Below are 19,021 nucleotides of genomic sequence, written 5' to 3' on the forward strand. Positions count from 1 at the left end.
TCCCTACCTTTCTTTTTTTGTTAAGCACAAGAGCCATGTGTCATAGTCTTCTCAATAACAAATAGGGATTGGTTTGTCTAATTCCAAAACAACATCAGCGACTTCAGTTTTGTCATTGTGCAGTTTCGTGCTTAATAGCCTAAAGTACAATTTTTGCTTCTCCTAAATCCATGGTGGTGAACCTATGGCACACATGCCATGTGGCATGTGGTAGGCAAGGAAGAGGAGAAACAGGTGTGCACCTGTTCCTCCTCCTTCCTGGCTGTCCTGGGCCTTTAGCTGCCTCCAGAGCAGTCCCATCTCTCTCCCCATCCCCTTGGTAACACCCAGTGCTGGAAGGCCTTTTAGTTTGAGCAGTCAGTCCCTAAAGGGTTCGCCATCACTGCCATAAACCAATTGCAAGAAGAGGGCTCTTTAAATTATACCATTGTATTCTTCTTCATGGTCTCTACCTCACACAGATGGGTTGTCACAACTGTTCAGGACCAAATTGGAATGTTCCAGACCTGAGTGCAAGACCCCTTTCCTATTTACTGTCATGTCCAAACATGCCAAGCAACACCCCTCAATTTCTCTTTGTTCACTGACAGAGTGACTTCTTTGGGAGTGTTCTCCTATGGCTGAGTAGTTTCCTTCCATTATATTTTATCTTTCTTTCTGTTGTTTCTTTCCATTTATTCTGCTGCTTTAAAATAAACCTGTTCCTTTTTCTTCACGACTCTGCCCCTCCTCTTTCCCCTTTTTATGTCCTCAACTTTACTCTTTAAACTATGATCTTCATGTGGACAAAAGGTGTCTTTGTCAGATGGGAATTCTGAATGTCTTTGCTGTCTTGGTAAGGGCCGTCTTGTGCAGCAGTGCTCCAATTGTAGAGGCTTCAGCTCTCAAGTGTTGAAAAACCACATCTCAAGGCTTAAGCTTTATTGTTGGGAGCAATCACTACAAGTTGCAGATGAGGCTGCCACGAATAAACCCTTTTGCTCTGTCTCTACCATGGCATCAAAGCCTCAGAGACCTTCAACCAAAAATCTGAGATGGTGTTGATTAAGATGGCCTTGATACTGGCACAGTCCTCAGTGCTGACACTGATTTCAACATTGACTATCTCACCTTTGGTACTGACAATGCCTTTGGCATCAAGAGAGCTCTCAGTATTGGCTGCTTCTTCTGTGATATCTGGTTCAACCTTAGTGACTACGGCTATTTTAGTAGCAAGATATTGTAGATATCTGGCTTCTTCAGCGTCCAGAACATTGACCCCTTAATCTACCCACTCTAAATCTGGCACAAAAGGGTGTGCTCTCTGGAGGGATGTTTGGCATCAAAGCAGAAAAAAGACTTCAGACCTAAAGAGAAGAAGAGATCAAAACATTCCAAGCAGCTCCCTGTACCAGTGTTGGTGATGTCCCTGGATTCGATACCAATGACACAAACTTGACTGCTATGATTAATTCAGGTGTTTCTTTGGTACCAAGTGCAGCTGACATCCAGCTCCTTGCTGCTCTGGCTCTATCGGATCCTCCTTCAGTACCAAGCACAATTGACATCCAGCCCCTCTCAGTACAGGGCATGAAGTAGCTTTTCAAGCAGAATGTACCTGCTATGCAATCTCTTCCTCTCCTCCGCATTCCACCCCTGCATCTTATTCTGCTGTTTCTCCATTGTATCATTGCTCTCTGAGACACAGACCACTTTCACCACCACCTAGATAGGACAGATCTCCTTTCTGGATGGAACAATTCTATGCGTTCTCTTGCCCTTTATACCCAGATTATCTGTACCAGGAAGACTCGCTATATATTTCAGTTTCTTGTATGGACCGAAACTGACAGGAACACCTATGGAGAAAACTTCCCAGGTCATATCATTCTTATTCGCCACCATATCAAGACCATTACCACTACCTGGAGTTTGCCCACTATCGCTCTTCACGCAGTTCTCCATATCCTCAATACCAAAACCACTCTAGGTCTCTTCACCTTAATTTTCCATCTTTGGCTTTGTCACCATCAGAGATGCTTGTCATTGTCTACCCCTCAGAGATGCTTGTCATTGTCACTGACCCCCATCTCCACTGCCTAGGACAACAGCAACTCTATCTAGATCTCTTTCCCCTGCTTTGGTTACAGTGCCCCCAGCTGTTTCTCTAGTGACTTCTACTGTTTACTTTGCTTCTATTCTAAAGGTCATTCTTCTAGATCTCCTGCTACTGCAGAACTTCCTCTGATTATTCATCCAACTGGAGGTTCTTAATTTGCACCTGTGTGACAGGTTTCATCTGAATCCTCTGATAGGGACTGTGATTCTGATTTTTCCTCCTCAGCTTCCACTTTCCCCCTCACTACTTCTACTACTGCCATAGAACATACCACCATCACCTCCAGAAAACATTAAGATATTTGGAACATAGTGCTACTCATGGCCAGTTCCTTGGGTTTCAGTGTCACAATTTCAGCAACTCCAGTTTCTGACCTGGTTTTTCAGATGGTGGATTCACAAACTCCTACACCAGCTATTATTTGTCTCTTGCCAGCTCTCCACAAACTCATTAAACAGTGATGGCTCAAGCCAGCTTCACTATCACCAGCCTCTAGCCATTTTAAGAACCTCTGTCAGACTCAACAGGGAGTTTCCTTACTACTTCTTCGTGGTCTCTGCGAATCATACAAATGGGTTGTACTGCGCCTGCGCAGTGCCTTCGGAAACTTCTGGAATCACTAGGCAAAGTACACTTTGCAACATGTTGAAACTTTTTGGCGGTAACCCCGCCCATCCCCTGTAAAGCCTCCGTTCCCGCTCTTTTCCCCAGTTCCTTTTTTCCGCCGCGTTAGCTGCCACTAGGAACTTCGCTCTCTATCTCAGTTAAGGAATCACTGGAAATTTGACCTCGGACCGTTTTTGACTCTTCTCTGCCCTGCCCTTGAACTGATTTTGGCTATTAAGACCCCGGACTGTTTTGACCTCGCGCTTGTCACTCCCTCGGCTTGTTTTCCCTCGCTCGTTGCCAACCGGACCGTCTGACTTCGCTCTTCGGATCATGCCATCGGTGCCTTTTAAGAAGTGCTCCGTGTGTGGGGGTAAGATTCCCGGCCAGGATCCCCATTCATCCTGTCTTCTGTGTTTAGGGGAGACTCACGTCCTAGCCTCTTGCGCCTTGTGCAAGTCTCTAACCCCTCAAGCGAGGAAAAATCGGGAGACCAGATTGAAGGCTGCGATTTATACCAAAGTCTTCACTTCGGGGGCAATGTCTTCTGTGGGAGCTTCGTCTTCGACCACGACTCCCCTGCCGACCCTTGCTGAGACTCCAACTCAACCGCCACCGGTTGATCCGCCGGCCCTCGCCGTGGATGTTCCATCTGAGTCCCAGGGCCCGTCCGAAGAGGTCTCCAAACCCCCTAAGAAGGACAAAAAACATAAGAAGGTCCCCAAGGAGAGCCGGACCGTCGACAAGGACTCGAGCTCCCATAAGGGTTCTGCCTCGAGATCCTCTGTCCCGAAGGCACCCACTTCTACCACCCCGAAGTCGGGTTCCGCTTCGAGGCCTTCGTCTACCAAGACCTTGACGTCTCCGGGAGCGACCAAGTCTCCAACTCAAATGGCGGCCTCTGTTTCATCTAAGAGGCCCCGTTCTTCTTCCTTGGATGACGACCATCAAGCTCCAAAATGACACCATCCGTTGGAACGAGACCGGGAAGGCACTCCTCAAGTTCGCTCCGAAGTCCGCTCCGACACCGTACGCAGGCACTCGGATGCCGACCGTAGACCGTCGGATACCGACTCCCGACCATCAGATCCGCGCCTGGCGGCCAAGAGGGCAAAGACCTCGACCTCCACACATGACACAGATACCAGCCGTGCAGATCGTCCCCTCGATCTAGCCTTGGGGTCCCGACCTCTACCCACCTTCCGTCACACTTGTGAGGAGACTGTCCAACTCCTCTCGGAACCTGCTTCTCCTGCTGGCTCCAGAGATGACCGTCGCTCTCCGACTCCGATGCCTACCCGCACGCGTCGGGTTGTTTCACCGTCCCCATCCAGAGACCCTGAGCCTGAGTATTACTATGACTCTGAAACGGGCAGGTACTATAAGCTAGTCCCTCAGGATGATGTTGAGTCCTTCCTCGAGCACCGAGATCGGAGGCCCAGACCAAGAGGCTCTTCTAGACCCTCCAGGGTATCGGCGTTTTCACCCTGCCGCGTGGAAGCCACTACCGATCCAGACGTCGTGAACCTCGAGTCGGATGAGGAGGCATCTTCCCAGGTCCGTTATCGTCCAAGACGTGACTCACTCTCTTCCCGGGACGATGACTATCAGTCGGTCAACCAGGATTTTGCTCAGCCGGGTGCAGTTTCCCCGTCCGACGACGTCCGAACCTTTGCGGAGCACGTCATTAAAATGAGCAATGCTCTGGACATCAAAATCTCTCAGACCGAGGAGGAAGCGTCGGACCCGAGCGAGAGACGAGTCCATGGTAGACTGCCTACCCCGCCAGCAATACCTCTTCTTCCCTCCTTAGAGAAGTTGGCCAGGCGCTCTTGGGAGGCCCCTGCGTCTACGGCGTCAAATAACAGAAAGGTCGAGTCCCTCTATAGGATCTCACCAACGAATCCATCTTGGCTGTTTGGCCATCCCAAACAAAATTCAGCCATTGTAGAGGGCTCGCAACGTGCGTCCACCCCGAAGGCTTCCCTAATGCCCTCGGACAAGGAGGCCAAGAAGATCGACGCCTTGGCTAAAAAGGCTTACTTCTCTTCGGCGTTAGGCATGAGGGTGGCAAATTACAACGCATGCATGGGCGCGTACATCCAGTGGCTCATGGAAAAAGTCTCCCCTCTCATACCGGACTTACCTGACGAGTCCCAGGCTATCCTCTCGGAGGTCCGTGACGAGGCCCACTCGATTGGAGGGTGGCTCATCACCTCAGCCAGACATGCCACTGACTGTTACGCTAAGTCTATGGCGGCTGCCATAGCACTCCGCAGACACGCCTGGCTAAGGTCTTCGGACCTAAACCAAAAACGCTCGCTCTACCATCGAGGACATGCCCTTCGACGAGGACGGCCTCTTCCATCGCGAGACCGACGAGAAGCTCAATTTCAAGTATAGAATGAGAACCGTGGCTAAGAAGCACGGTATGTCTTCTTCCCCCCAGTCATCTTCTCGCAAGCGCTTCACTGCGGTACGCCAGTGGTATGGCCAGGGCCAGAGACCCTACCAACAGGATCGGCCTTTCCAGCGCCAGGATCAGGCCAGACAGCGTCCCAGTCTTCCTCCTCCTCGGGCCGTCGATCGGGGCCCAAATACAAAAAGAATTACAGGAGGCAAGATTCGGACCCAAATAAGAAGAGAAACTGAGGGGATGCAGCGTACTCCGTCGTTTCTCCTGTCCCTTCCTTCTTGGACAGACTGAGGCCTTTTGCTAACACCTGGGCCGCAATCACCACCAATTCTTGGGCCCTCACCATCGTCTGCAGGGGTTATGCCCTTGAATTTGAAGAGCTCCCACCAACTGGAGCTATCCTGTCCACACCCCCCTCAGACACCGTTCTCGACGAAGTACGCACCCTTCTCGCCAAAGGCGCCATCTCCACTGTCGATCCCGTCGACATTCCTAGATGTTTCTTCTCCCGTTATTTTACGGTCCCGAAGCCTGACGGAGGAATCAGGCCTATATTGGACCTTAGACAATTGAATGCTTACCTGTCTTATCGTCGTTTCCGGATGGTAACGCTTGCTTCTATTTTACCTCTGTTGCAGCAGGACCTGTGGTTTGCAACGATCGACTTAAAGGACGCTTATTTCCATGTCAGCATCCGAGAGTCCCACCGCAGGTTTCTGGCGTTCGCCGTCGGGACGGACTCCTACAGATACAACGTCCTTCCCTTCGGCCTATCTACAGCTCCTCGCATCTTCACCAAGTGCATGGTGCCCGTGATATCTTACCTACATCGCCGCGGCATGAGGGTCTTCCCGTATCTGGACGACTGGCTCTTCGTGGCCCCTTCACGTCAAGAGCTGCAACGGCACACCTCAGAGGCACTCGAGCTCTTACGGGACCTGGGACTGGTGGTCAATCTCGAAAAATCCCAACTGCTCCCCACCAGGCAGATAAGGTTCATTGGGTCCATCCTCGACTCAGACAGTTGTACTGCATACCTGCCTCCAGACCGTTTCCAGGCCTTGGTCCGAGCTGTCAGCAGGTGCACCACCCGAAGGCGGGTTATGGCCAGGGACGTCCAGGTGGCTTTGGGCCACATGGCATCGACAACATTCGTCACTCCGTGGGCAAGACTTCGTTCTTGACCGCTGCAGTCGTGGTTCCTGTCGGTCTTCGACCTGGAAAGAGACCCCCCTTCCCGCAGACTCACCGTACCAAGACCAGTCATACGCTCCCTCCGTTGGTGGCTCGACTGCCAGAACGTCTGCGTCGGTATGCCTTTTTCGCCGCCCCAGCCAGAGTTGGTGTTGACCACGGATGCATCAGAAGAAGGATGGGGAGCCCACGCCCTAGACCTGTGGGCCAAGGGCATCTGGTCCCTAGACGAGAGGGTACTCCACATCAACGCGCTAGAACTGTTGGCGGTGGAAAAGGCTTTAAAAGCTTTCGAGTCCTCACTGTCGGGAAAGGTCATCCAGCTCAGGACAGACAACACCACGGTGATGTACTACCTGAACAAACAAGGAGGCACCAGGTCGCGCACCCTCCTGGACATCATGCTCCGACTTTGGGACTGGTGCATCGCCCGAGACATTTTGCTTCAAGCAGTACACTTACCGGGCACCCAGAACTCTCATGCAGACCTACTAAGCAGGTCCCCCTCGTCATGCCACGAGTGGAGACTCCACCCAGAGACTGTACACGACCTCTTTGCCCGATGGGGAACCCCACAGATAGACCTGTTTGCAACCGTGTACAACTCCCATTGTCCCCAGTTCTGCTCCCGGACGCCGGACGACGACTCCCTCGGGGACACGTTCAGGTTCCGATGGTCGGGGATAGCACTCTACGCCTTTCCCCCCTTCCCGTTGATCACCAGGACGGTCTCCAAGATGGTCTCAGATGCAGCCGACGCGATCCTGATCACGCCTTGGTGGCCGGGACAGCCCTGGTTTCCTTGCCTTCTTCACCTCTCTCGAGCCAACTTTCTCCGGCTCGAGCCCAGGCCAGATCTCCTCATGGTTCAACGAGGACGGGTTCGACATCCGGACATTGAGACCCTTCCCCTGGTGGCATGGAGAATCCATCCCTAGCCCAGCTACCGGCCTCGGTACGGAATGTCATCTTGGCTGCCCGAAAACCGGCCACCCAAAAGTCCTATAGACTTAAGTGGAACAGATTTCTTCGATTCCTGTCTGACAGACACCTCTCCCTAGCCCAGGTGACGACACCGGTGGTCCTGGAATTCCTGATGTCCCTGATTGATGCGGGCCTCTGTATCACATCTGTTAAGTGCTACCTGTCCGCTATCTGCTCGTCCTTCCAGTTTGATGGCAAGCCCTCTTTTTTCAAGGACCCCCTGGTCAAGGGATTCCTGAGGGGATGCAATAACTTACACCCTCAGGTATCTTTGCCGACTCCGGCTTGGAGCCTCGAGACGGTGTTGGGGACCTTACAGTCTAAACCATTTGAGCCTCTAGCCACCACTGACATTAGACTTTTAACCTGGAAAACGGTATTTCTGGTGGCTATCACTTCTGCCCGCCGTGCGGGCGAGCTTTGTGCCTTACGCCGAGACCAGCCCTTCCTTAGATTTCACTTGGACAAGGTAGTTCTCAGGACAGATATTACCTTCTTACCCAAGGTTGTTTCCACCTTTCATATGTGCCAGGATATTGTTCTACCTACCCTGGCACCGAGCCCGACTACCGATACCGAGAGGGCCCTGCACTCCCTGGACGTCCGTAGGGCCCTAGCCTTTTACCTGGACAGAACTAGGGACTCGAGCCGCTCTGAGAGACTGTTCCAGTGCTACTCGGGACCGAAGAGAGGACTGCCCGTGTCGGCTCAGAGACTCTCTAAGTGGGTTTCTAGTACTATTGCCCTATCTTATGAGCTTTTGGGCAAGCCTTTGCCGACCAGAATTCGCTCCCATGCCACAAGGGCAGTAGCGGCCTCTTCTGCCTTCCTGTCTGGTATTCCTTTGGACGACATTTGTAGGGCTGCTGTATGGTCACAACCTTTGACTTTTATTAAACACTACAGGTTGGACACTAGGGCAAAAAGGGATGCAGCTTTCGGGAGGGCTGTGTTGGTATCAGGACTACATTGATTTGTTTAGCTGTCTACTGTGTTCCATGCAGACAGCACAAACCTAGGCATTCTCGAAGGACTCAATGCTTGGTGTTGGATGCCCTCGTTTGGGCTTGTTTCATAAGGTGGGATTTCTTTGCAAGTATATAAACAAACCATCAACTCTTATGCTTGTGTTCAGTTATTCTTTATTGACCATTAACTTATTGGTTCACTGAGGTATCATGACACTCCTGCCTCCGCTGACCTTAGCTTGCCAGTCTCAACCCATTTGTATGATTCGCAGAGACCACGAAGAAGAAGGACAGGTTGCTTACCTGTAACGGTATTTCTTCGAGTGGTCATCTGCGAATACATACAAATCCCGCCCATCCTCCCCTCAGTGTCCTGCTCTGATTGGCTCATTTTTTGTCGCCTACACGGCGGAAAATTGCGGAACTGGGGAAAAGAGCGGGAACGGAGGCTTTATAGGGGATGGGCGGGGTTACCGCCAAAAAGTTTCAACATGTTGCAAAGTGTACTTTGCCTAGTGATTCCAGAAGTTTCCGAAGGCACTGCGCAGGCGCAGTACAACCCATTTGTATGTATTCGCAGATGACCACTCGAAGAAATACCGTTACAGGTAAGCAACCTGTCCTTTTCACACATCTTCCACCTAACTCCATCGTAGTTGAGGCAACCTGGACTAGGGATGATGAGAAATCACATTCATCACCAGCTGATCAAGAAGGCAAATATCTGGACATCTTTAAGTGCTAGTTCTCTTCTTCAGCAGCTCTTGCAATACAGGTGGCTAACATGCAGGCTTGCGTTTTCATGTACCAGCACTCTTGTGGGGGAAGATATTAGCTTTCATCCCTTATCTGCCCAAAGAACAAAGAAATGCATCTTTGCTCTTCCAGCAAGAAGTAAATAAAAAGAGTTAGGGTATGTATGTATATATGTAAAGTTTTATAACAAATATAATAAAACATAATCAATTATTCAAATTTCCACTCCACACGGTGTTATAAATAGCAGTCTGGGAGAATGTCCATTGGGCATAAATAATTTGCTGAGGGAAAAAAGATGGCCCAGGGTCTTCCTCTGTGGCCAATGTGAATTGCATGCTGTTCATTTAATTTCTCCAAATAAAAGCTCATCATCTTGTGCAGCAGTGCCTTGATACGAAGTGTTGGACTGTGTAGTGCAAATTTGAATAATTGATTATTTTAGTGTTTTATTATATTTGCTATAAAACCTTACATATGTATACACACACACACATATTTTACATTTATCCCCTAACTCTTTTTGTTTACCTTTCTATTATTTCAGTGAGTTAGATTTTATCCTTCCCTTTTGTCCTGCTCTTCCAATAAGAGGCTCATATCCTAGCAGCACAACAAATACAGTTGCGTTGACATTGCAGACTGCACTGTTAAGGTGGTGTTGAGCATGGTTGCTCTCCATTGTTACATATGACTATGCTCTACTGGATTGTCTGGAGATACCAGGCATCGTATTGAAGATCTTCCATTTGATTGAGAGGGCTTGTTCAGTTCCAAGAGTGATCATGGTGTTCACCACCTCTTTGAAGCCAGGTTGACAGTTAAGAAGATGGGGTTTGGCATACAACAGTGGCCATGCAGATCTTCATTAAAACACCCTCCATCATCATCCTTTTCCAGGTCCAAATTACTGGTGAGAATTTCAAGCTTCATGCACCTTTTCTCATCAGTCATCATCCCAACAACAGTGTCCTTATAGATAGCACCAGTTCAAAGACATCCTCAGCTGCTTTCTTCAGATGTCACACGTCCTACCTTTCACCTTTTAAGACCATATCCATCTTGGGCTCCAAGACTTACCACCATCACAACATCTAGTGGAACATCAGTGACTCATGAGTCCTCACCATTATTCTTCTAGGCTACACCATAATGTTTTCAAGTATTCCACCCATATAGTGTTTTTCATTGTACTCGTCTCTCGGGGGGGGGGCAAGGGGGAGATTGCTAGGTAACATTGTCCAAGTCACTTCAGACAACACAACAACCTTGGGATTTTGGAGTTGGTGCACCAAGAGGCACATTCATCCTATAGCTTGCAAAAAGAGAGATTGTGTTGGTGAATTCATTTAGTCGTGCTTGCATTCTCCAACACAAGTGGTCTCTGTCACACCAAGCCACCTCATCACTTCCACTTCGGGGAGACATCAGAGACCTCTTTGCAACCCCTGTTCACAAGAAGTGCTCCTGTTTCTGTTCCAGGGCAGAGGAAAGAGAAAGATCCTTGGGAGATGTGTTTCTACACAAGTGGTAGGGTTGCTATATGTATCTGTTTCCTCTCTTCCTGTTGCTGGTGAAGGTGATAGTGAAATTCAACAGAGACAACTGTGATACAATTTTGATGATGTGTTATTGGCCCAGACAACCTTGGTTCACCCTCCTTCTCCAGCTGTCCAAAGGTATCACATCACAGTTCCCTGCTCACCACATCTGCTCCCACACTTCCAAGGAGAAATTCTTCATGGCAGTGTCAAAATGCTATGGTCAACAGCTTGGATAATCTCTCCTCGATTGACAACAGTTCTATCAGCATCAAGGAAAGATTATACAAGGTGGTCTTAAGAATATAGATGGAAGTGCTTTTGTACCTTCACATGTTCTAGGTCTGAATCTTCTGTTCCAGCAAATTTTCCACAGTCCTGTACTTCTTGCTGCACTTTTGAGGACAGGGCATGGTATTTTCCTCACTGAAGCTGTATTTAGCTGCAGTTGTAGCACATCAACCAATGTCTTCATCTTCCACTAATATTTTCTCAGACCCAGTTGTGAAGAAGTTTAAGAGCCTAACCCATTTTTACCCATTGGTTTCATCTCTGACTCCATCCTGATCTTTATCATTGGTCCGGTCACAGTTAATACACAAACCTTTTGAGCCTCTTGTGTCTATAGATGAATGTCCCTTTACCCTGAAGGTAGTATTCCATGTTGCCATCACTTTTGCATTATGAGCAAATGAGCTCACAGCTTTTCGATGCAATGAACTGGTTCTTTCCTTTCATTGTGTCAAGATCGTCCTCTTTCTAGAGGACTTTCTAAGATGTGTGATGAGGTCTGTTAGCTTTATATCAAGATGTTCTACCTACCTTTTACGTGTACCAATCATCACATTTGGATGTCTGTCAAACATTGGCCTTTTGTATTCAGTGTAGAGCTACTTTCAGACACTCGAACAGATTATTTGTTATGGTGGGCCCAAAAGAGGGCAGCATGTATCTCCTTAGCAATTTTCAAAGTGGATAGTGGAGGCTATACTACTGTCCTACAAAATCACCAAGCAGCCCATTCCTGTTGGCCTTAAGGTGCATGCTACAAGGTCTGTGTCTTCTTCTGTAGCTCTACTACATGGTGTACCTCTGCCAGAACCATATAAAGCTGCTGCAACGTGCTCTCAGACATCTAGCACTATAGGCTAGACTGTGGGCAGCTGCCCAATTTGGCTGTACGTTCTTTCTGCTGTTCTCCAGTGACCTGACCCACCTTCTTTGGTAAGCTTCATAGTCATCGATTTGTGAGAAGCACAGAGACCACAAAGAAGGTGGACAGGTAGCTTACTTGTAACTGTGTTCAAGTGATTATCTTTTCCCTTAGACAGCCTGCCCAGCCTTCCCTCTGATTCTGGTCCCTTTTTATTCTCTGGTCAATTCCAAAACTGAGGGGAGTAGCTTGGAAAGCTTGGACATGTGCCGTAGATAGGGAAGGGGTGGAGTTTCCACCAAGTTACTCAGCTCTGGAACATTCAGGTATGGTCCCTGCGCAAGTGCAAAAACCCTTGTCTGTGCGGGCACAGGTGAGCACTTGAAGAACCACAATTACAAGTAAGCAACCTATCTTTCTCAGTATTTTGTATGTATGTTTGCACTTCTGTTCTGAAAAGCATTGTCTTTCATCTGGTATTGGGATATGGTGTATAGATTTCTTGCAGAAAAGTAATTTGATCATTTGTAATTTTGGCTTTGAAAAACATTGTTTCTGATTCAGTGCCATCCAAAATCAGTACACTTGAATTTGGAAGCAGTTTTACCTCAGTGTGCTTTTGATTACTGTCTTCCCCACCATTAGTACAAGGAGTGCGACTCATTAAATTTTAGGGGTGATACTTTTCATGCATTGTATTCTGGTTTGCATGACACAGTAATATTTTGCAGTGGGGAGACAAAAAAATTTGACTTCTTATTCTTCATATGATTTTTCCATTTTCACTGTAAAAGGATAACTTCTTGAGAGGAGACAGTTCCCGTAAAGTTCAGCACCAGCAGCAGAGGAAGCCCAGGAAAAAAACAAAGCCACCTGCGCTTACCAAAAAACACAAGAAAAAGAGAAGGCGAGGGCCGAGGCGTCCCCAAAAGCCTATTCCTCCTGCTGTGCCCCAAGGAAACCTCAGTATGCCCACCAGCGTCTCACTGCCAATGGAGATATCCCATATACGGTCAGTATTTAGCAGACATGAGTGTTGGAAAAGATGGGTTGTGTGGATGAATATGGTCTCTGCCACCTGCATGAGAAATAGATTCAACAATAAACATAGTTTATTTCCATCATAGCATGCTACTGGTAATTGCTGCTGGGCAGGTCCCTGGGGTCGATTTTGCACTGACAGAGAGACAGTTTTGACCAGTCTTGATGACCTAATGTACATCTCTTTGCTGTTGATGTAATGTTCTTTTTCAATACCCTACAGCACTTTCCTGTCTTAGTAAACTGATCTATCAAGTAGGTAGACTTTTGCTTTGCCATTTTACATTTCCATTACTCTTAGGGGTCTCAGAGAAAAAAATGTGTTTATATGGTTGCTGTCTATCTTACCAATAGAGTCTTTAATAGAGGTTGGTGAGAGTCTTAAGGAACCATGATGTTTTTCATTAAATAGAATAACTAATCTTAGTAATGAAAAGGCATTGAGTTGGTAGAACAGTATTCAAGTTATTGAACATATACAGACAGTTGCCCAGACTGGTCAATGTCTCACAGATTTTTGATAATCAGGGCTCATTTTTATCTCTGGATTAAAACTGGATATACAGTTTATTTTTAACAGTCAGAGACAGTTGTATATGAATAAACTCTTCTAGAACATGGCCACATAGCCCCAAAAACCCACAAAAAAACTATGGATGCTGGCCATGAAAGCCTTCGACTTCACAGAGTTGTACATATTTCCTTTATTAGCTCCTAGAACCTTAGACAGGCCCCATCCTCACAGAGGGGGGGGGGGGAAGGAGTGGTGGTGGTATGTATTTCTAGATCAGCTCCTAGAAACGTGGACAGGTATGTTGGGGAGAATCTGGCTAATGCTACCTTCTGACACTTGCCCTACCTTTAGGGCAGTCAGTCAAAGCTCAGGTATAGCATCAGCCAAATACACTGATAAAATAAGTTATGCAGTGGTGACAGCTTTAATATAGGGTAATGTTTGAAGGATGCCTTCATCACATCACTCACTGTATCAGTGCATTTGGCTGTATTAGTTCTCTCCTAACCAGAGTGAAGGATGCATTCATCACGCCTTAATTTCAAAGACATGAATAAAACTTGATGGCATCACACTTCTGCTGTGAGTAGCACATGCTCTGAGAACTGCTGGTGGAGGTTCATGCAGTAGTCTCTTCTCGGGGATTGGGATAGCTTTGCTCCATAGTGCTAATGAATGAGAAAGCACCTCTTGCATTGGTTCTTGTCTACCAAAGGAAGGCAGTTGCTAGCTTCACTTCAATGGGTCATAGCTGCAGCTGTGCATCATCTTCTATGGAAAGGTGTTTCTCAAGATTTTCTGGGAATAATATCTGGCTGTAGCATTGCAAGCCTCCCCTGTCTTTGAAACAGCTATGTTGGATGCAGAGATACAGAATGTATGGAACTCAGTGGAAGAGTTAAAACATGTGGGGAGAGGGAGGGAGGGAGGGAGAGTACCTCTCTGTGTGTGTATCCATCTCACAATAGATCAATGTCTAGCAGCCAGGCATGGTATCAAACAAGGGAGTGACAGTATTCTTCCCTGTATTCCCTATATTCTTAGGAGCCCTTCCACACCAGAGCTGAGTACAGATGAACTGCCTGATGACATCGCCAATGAAATCACAGACATTCCACATGACCTCGAACTGAATCAAGAGGACTTCTCGGATGTCCTGCCAAGGCTGCCTGATGACTTGCAAGACTTTGACTTCTTTGAAGGTACCTTTTCTTTCTTGCTTTACAATGGATGCTGACAGCAAATACAGGAACAGCAGTTCAAAGCTGAGTTACAAGATACTATGGTGAACTTTGCAGCATTTCTGGGAGGATGTAACTTTGGAGAAACTAGGAGAAATTGTTCAGTATGAGGATGGAAAAAATGATGGCTCTGAATCTGGTGTCTGATGTTAATTAACACTGAATATGTTTTCAAAGAGGTACCGTAGATACTTGACTATAAGTCGAGGAATTTATGCCCCCAAATTAACCCTAAAATCCTGGGTCAGTACACTAATACTGCTTAGAACGATCCTGAAACAAGCACTACTGTGATGCCCCACTGTTCCCCATTCTTAGTTCTTGGAGGCAGGAGTGTGTGTGTGTGTGTGTGTGAATTTCCTGGTCCGATTTTAAAGCCTTCTCTTCCTATCAAAGAAACACCCCTTTTAACTCCACTTCCTTTGCTCCCCAATCCAATTTTCAGACTTCTCCAGCACCTTGGATGTGGTGTCAGGTGATCAGGAGAGGTCCAGAGAAGGAGAAGGAGGGACTGGTGTTTTTCGCTTTCGATCCTTTATTATAATACCCTACGTTTTACCCTTGACTTATCCACAGGTCTCATCGGAATCCATGATTTTTACCCTGAAACTTTCCCTCGATTTATACATAAGGTTGACTTGTATATGAATATATACAGTAGCTGCATTAGTCTCTTGCAGCTTTAAAAAAAAAGTGTGGGGGGGGAGGAAATGTATCAACATCTTTCAGATTCATTGGCTTTTATTTTAGCATGAGCTTTTGTGGATATAAACCCACTTCTTCGGATGATTAAGTGATATTGAGACCTCAGGTATAAAGCAAATTTATACAGTTGTGGGAGTAAAATAGAATGTAATAGGATCCAGAATCCTATTATTTCTGGATTAAATTACAATCCATCCCACTCCCTCAATGGAATAAATATGATTTATACCTGAGGCCTTAATACCACTCAGTACTACATCCAAAGAAGTAGGTTTATATCCACAAAAGCTTGCAATAAAATTAAAAAAAAACAGCCCTAGAAGTGCTGCCACATTTCTTTCCCCCCTTCCTTTCTGTTCCTCTTTTTAATGCTGAATCTGTGAAAGTTAAATGGATGTTGTTGTCACCAGAAATACATTAATCCTAATTAGGAAAGAAATCAAAGCAATGTAGTTGGCATGGTCACATTACCATAATATCTCTTTTTTTTCCTGCCCCATGTTTTCTTTTCTTCCCCTTGTAAAGGGAAGTATTTTTACATTTCATGTAGTTCTGTGAAAAGAAATTTTGATAAATGTTAATATAGGCTTCTACCTTTTTTTTTGTTTATGTCTCTGCTCCTGTGCTCAGGGTGCATTATTAACATCTTTACTTTCTTAATAAAAAATTGAATGTAGGAAATGTAAAGAGACTTATAAAAATAACGTTAAGATGCATTTGTAATGCTCAAGATTAATTATGTATAGGGAATGATTAGAACAGTGATGGTGAACCTATGGCACGCGTGCCAGAGGTGGCACTCAGAGCCCTCTCTGTGGGCACATGTGCCATCACCTCAGCACAGAGTTTGTTACTAGAAAGCCAGAGGGACACGGCACTTTGCACTAAATAAGTTGGTTTTGGGTTGCAGTTTGGGCACTTGGCCTTGAAAAGGTTCACCATCACTGGATTAGAAGCTTGGTGTTAGGAAGGACAAGGCCATCTTCTGTGGTATGAATGAAAAATTCAGGAATGTTTGTTGAAGTTATTTTGTTGCTTCAAAAAATCATGTCTTGTTATATTATCTGGATACCTGAAGGATCAGAATTTCCCACATGTATCTATTCTGATACTTAGATCTTAATCCCAGTTTTCTCTGCTCCCCCCCCCCCCCACACACACACCTCTTTGCAGTAAGATGGGTAGCAACTAGCAAGTGGGTCTTTTCAAATGTGGCACCTGGTGTAAACTAGCCTTGGAATTCTCTCTCAGGAAGTCATTCCTGTTGTTCACTGTCTTGCTGGTTTAGTGCCAGGTGAAGTCGTCTTCCATTTTTTTCAAAGTCTTTTAATTTAATGTAATTGTTAACATACCTCTGTGTGATTTATCCAGTTGCTGTGATGTATTTTATTGAAGGATTTCATTGTATCAGTATTTTTAACTTTAATTGCCTGGAGAACATTGTTGAAAAAAGGGATAGAGAAGTATTAAATAGCTAAATAAAATTCAGTCAGGAAAATGGAGGTCATGCAATATGTTGGAAAGAACTGAAGACCATTCAGTTACATTTTAAAAACTACTTATAATTAGCAGTAGGGCGAAGTCTCTTCAGCCTAAAATTTATTTGACAGCTTGTTCCAGTGTTAAATGCATATAGGTTCTCTGTGTTAAATGCATATAGGAGCTAAGCTAATTAATTGTTTGCTTGTTTATTAGTATATTTATATGTGTGTGTATATTTGTTAAATAATTCACCACAGGTAAAAATGGAGACCTCCTCCCTACTACTGAAGAGGCCGAGGAGCTGGAACGAGCCCTGCAGGCTGTAACTTCTCTTGAATGCCTGAGTACCATGGGAGTGCTCACACATACGGATGGCGTGCCAGTCCAGGAGCTCACAGACAGAGGGATAGGGGTATTCTCCACAGGTGCTGAAACTTCAGGAATTTCATCCTTGAGCCGGGAAGTCAATGCAGATCTAGGTGAGCTGCTGAATGGGCGTATCGTGCATGATGACAATTTCTCCAGCCTGGACCTGGATGAGAGCTTGCTTCGTTCTGCTACCTTATCCAACCCACCCACGCCCCTGGCAGGGCAAATTCAGGGGCAGTTCTCTGCCCCAGCCAACGTTGGCCTTACTTCTGCCGCTCTGATAAGCCAGAGTGGGCTTGGGGAGAGAGCCTTCCCAGGACAGTTCCAAGGACTTCATGATGGCAGCCATGCCTCCCAGAGGCCACACCCTGCCCAGCTGCTAAGCAAGGCAGATGACCTAATCACCTCACGACAGCAATACAGCAGTGACCATTCACACTCCTCACCCCATGGAAGCCATTATGACAGTGAGCACGTACCATCACCCTACAGTGATCATATAACGTCTCCCCACACCACCTCCTATTCTGGTGATAACCTGACAGCTACGTTCTCTGCAGAGATGCCCATCATAGCACAACATCTGCTCCCGTCTCAACTGGAGGTGCCACTCAGTGGAGTGGTGAACCCCAGAACTCACTGGGGGAACCTCCCTGTCAACCTCAGCGACCCTTCTCCATTCAGCAACCTGCTTGGTGCAGACGGGCACCTTCTTTCCACTTCCCTTTCCACGCCACCTACCACATCGCACTCAGAGACCACACAGCCTGCCTTCGCCACTGTGACCCCCAACAGCTCCAGCGTGCTTCCGGGGTTACCACAGACCAGTTTCAGTGGCATGGGTACTACTGCATCGTCTGAACTCATGGCCTCCACTTCCCCCAAGCTGCAGCTCCCACAGTTCAGTGCAGCCTTTGGTCATCAGCTGAGCTCCCACAGTGGCATTCCCAAGGACCTGCAGCCTAGCCACAGTTCCATAGCTCCTCCAACAGGCTTCACACTCACAGGTGCCACAGCTACCAGTACCAATAATGCATCTGCTCCCTTCACCTCCAGCTGAGCTTGTCTATTGCTCTGAATTTCAGGCAGTTGGGGAACCTGTGTTCCCTTCCACCCCATCCCATCCATCTTCTCCCTCCCTGGTTTTTGTCATCCCCTTCTTTTTAAAGACAGGGTTTTTTTAAAGAAAAAAAATCAAAAGAGTGGGCAAGAAGTCCCATTTCAAGACAGACCAGGCTTTTCCTGTCGCTAAGCTCTGCTCTGACGATCTTATGTGCTGTTTATGTATTGGTGCTCATTTACTCCTGGCAGGTTTGCTTTACTTACCCAGTTAATACCCCGTTTAGGAAACACAGCACAGATACTGGATGCCATTGACCTTAGGCTGAGAAAGGAGAAGATGGATGTAGTTGACCTTAGAACCAGAAATGAGAAGATACCTCAAATAAAACTAATGCAAGTTCTTAAGGTTCTGATCGAGCTTTCAGTCCCATTAGTATCTGAGGAGGAAGGAAGTGGAGAGTCACTATATGTTTAAAGGTGCAAATGGGATGAAAGGTAAATCAATTCTTTTTTGATTTGGTAATTGGGCACTGTAGAATTAAGGCAAGACCATGGTTCATTTGTTAATTCTGGCAGCTTGACAGTGGGCTCTTAACCTCCTCTGTAAGTATAGGGGGATATGTGTGTGTGCGTGTGTGTATTTGATGGGTAAATGACAGTTCTTTTCTTTCCTACATTTAAGAAATTCTTTCTCAAAACTGGTGATTGTTTCTACTCATTTCTGAAATAGGGTTTACTAAATAAAAGGAAATTGAAACATGCCAAATTGTGCTTGTTGGTTTGGAGTACCCAGGTGGCCACAGAAAAGTTTTATGTACTAGAATAAATTATAATGATTTTGTTTGTTCTAAAGTATAGATAATTCCTACAGTTAATCAATTATTGGTAAGT

General features: G+C 46.6%; 1 protein-coding gene across 5 annotated transcripts in view; it reads left to right on the top strand.

Moving 5' to 3' along the window:
• INO80D (INO80 complex subunit D) overlaps positions 1 to 18,505 on the top strand; it is a 50,376-nt gene extending 31,871 nt beyond the window's left edge. For all 5 annotated transcript variants that reach the window (XM_089519335.1, XM_089519340.1, XM_089519336.1 and 2 more), the window contains 3 exons: positions 12,511 to 12,728; positions 14,316 to 14,473; positions 16,957 to 18,505. In XM_089519335.1, coding sequence (XP_089375461.1) covers positions 12,511 to 12,728; positions 14,316 to 14,473; positions 16,957 to 18,128 — 1,548 coding nt within the window. In that variant the 3' untranslated portion in view covers positions 18,129 to 18,505. The remainder of the gene's footprint in view (positions 1 to 12,510; positions 12,729 to 14,315; positions 14,474 to 16,956) is intronic.
• The last annotated feature ends 516 nt before the right edge of the window (positions 18,506 to 19,021 follow it).

This window comes from Sceloporus occidentalis, unplaced genomic scaffold (genome assembly GCF_023333645.1).
Source record: "Sceloporus occidentalis isolate IW3139 unplaced genomic scaffold, rSceOcc1.0.p SCAF_4, whole genome shotgun sequence".
NCBI lineage: Eukaryota > Metazoa > Chordata > Lepidosauria > Squamata > Phrynosomatidae > Sceloporus > Sceloporus occidentalis.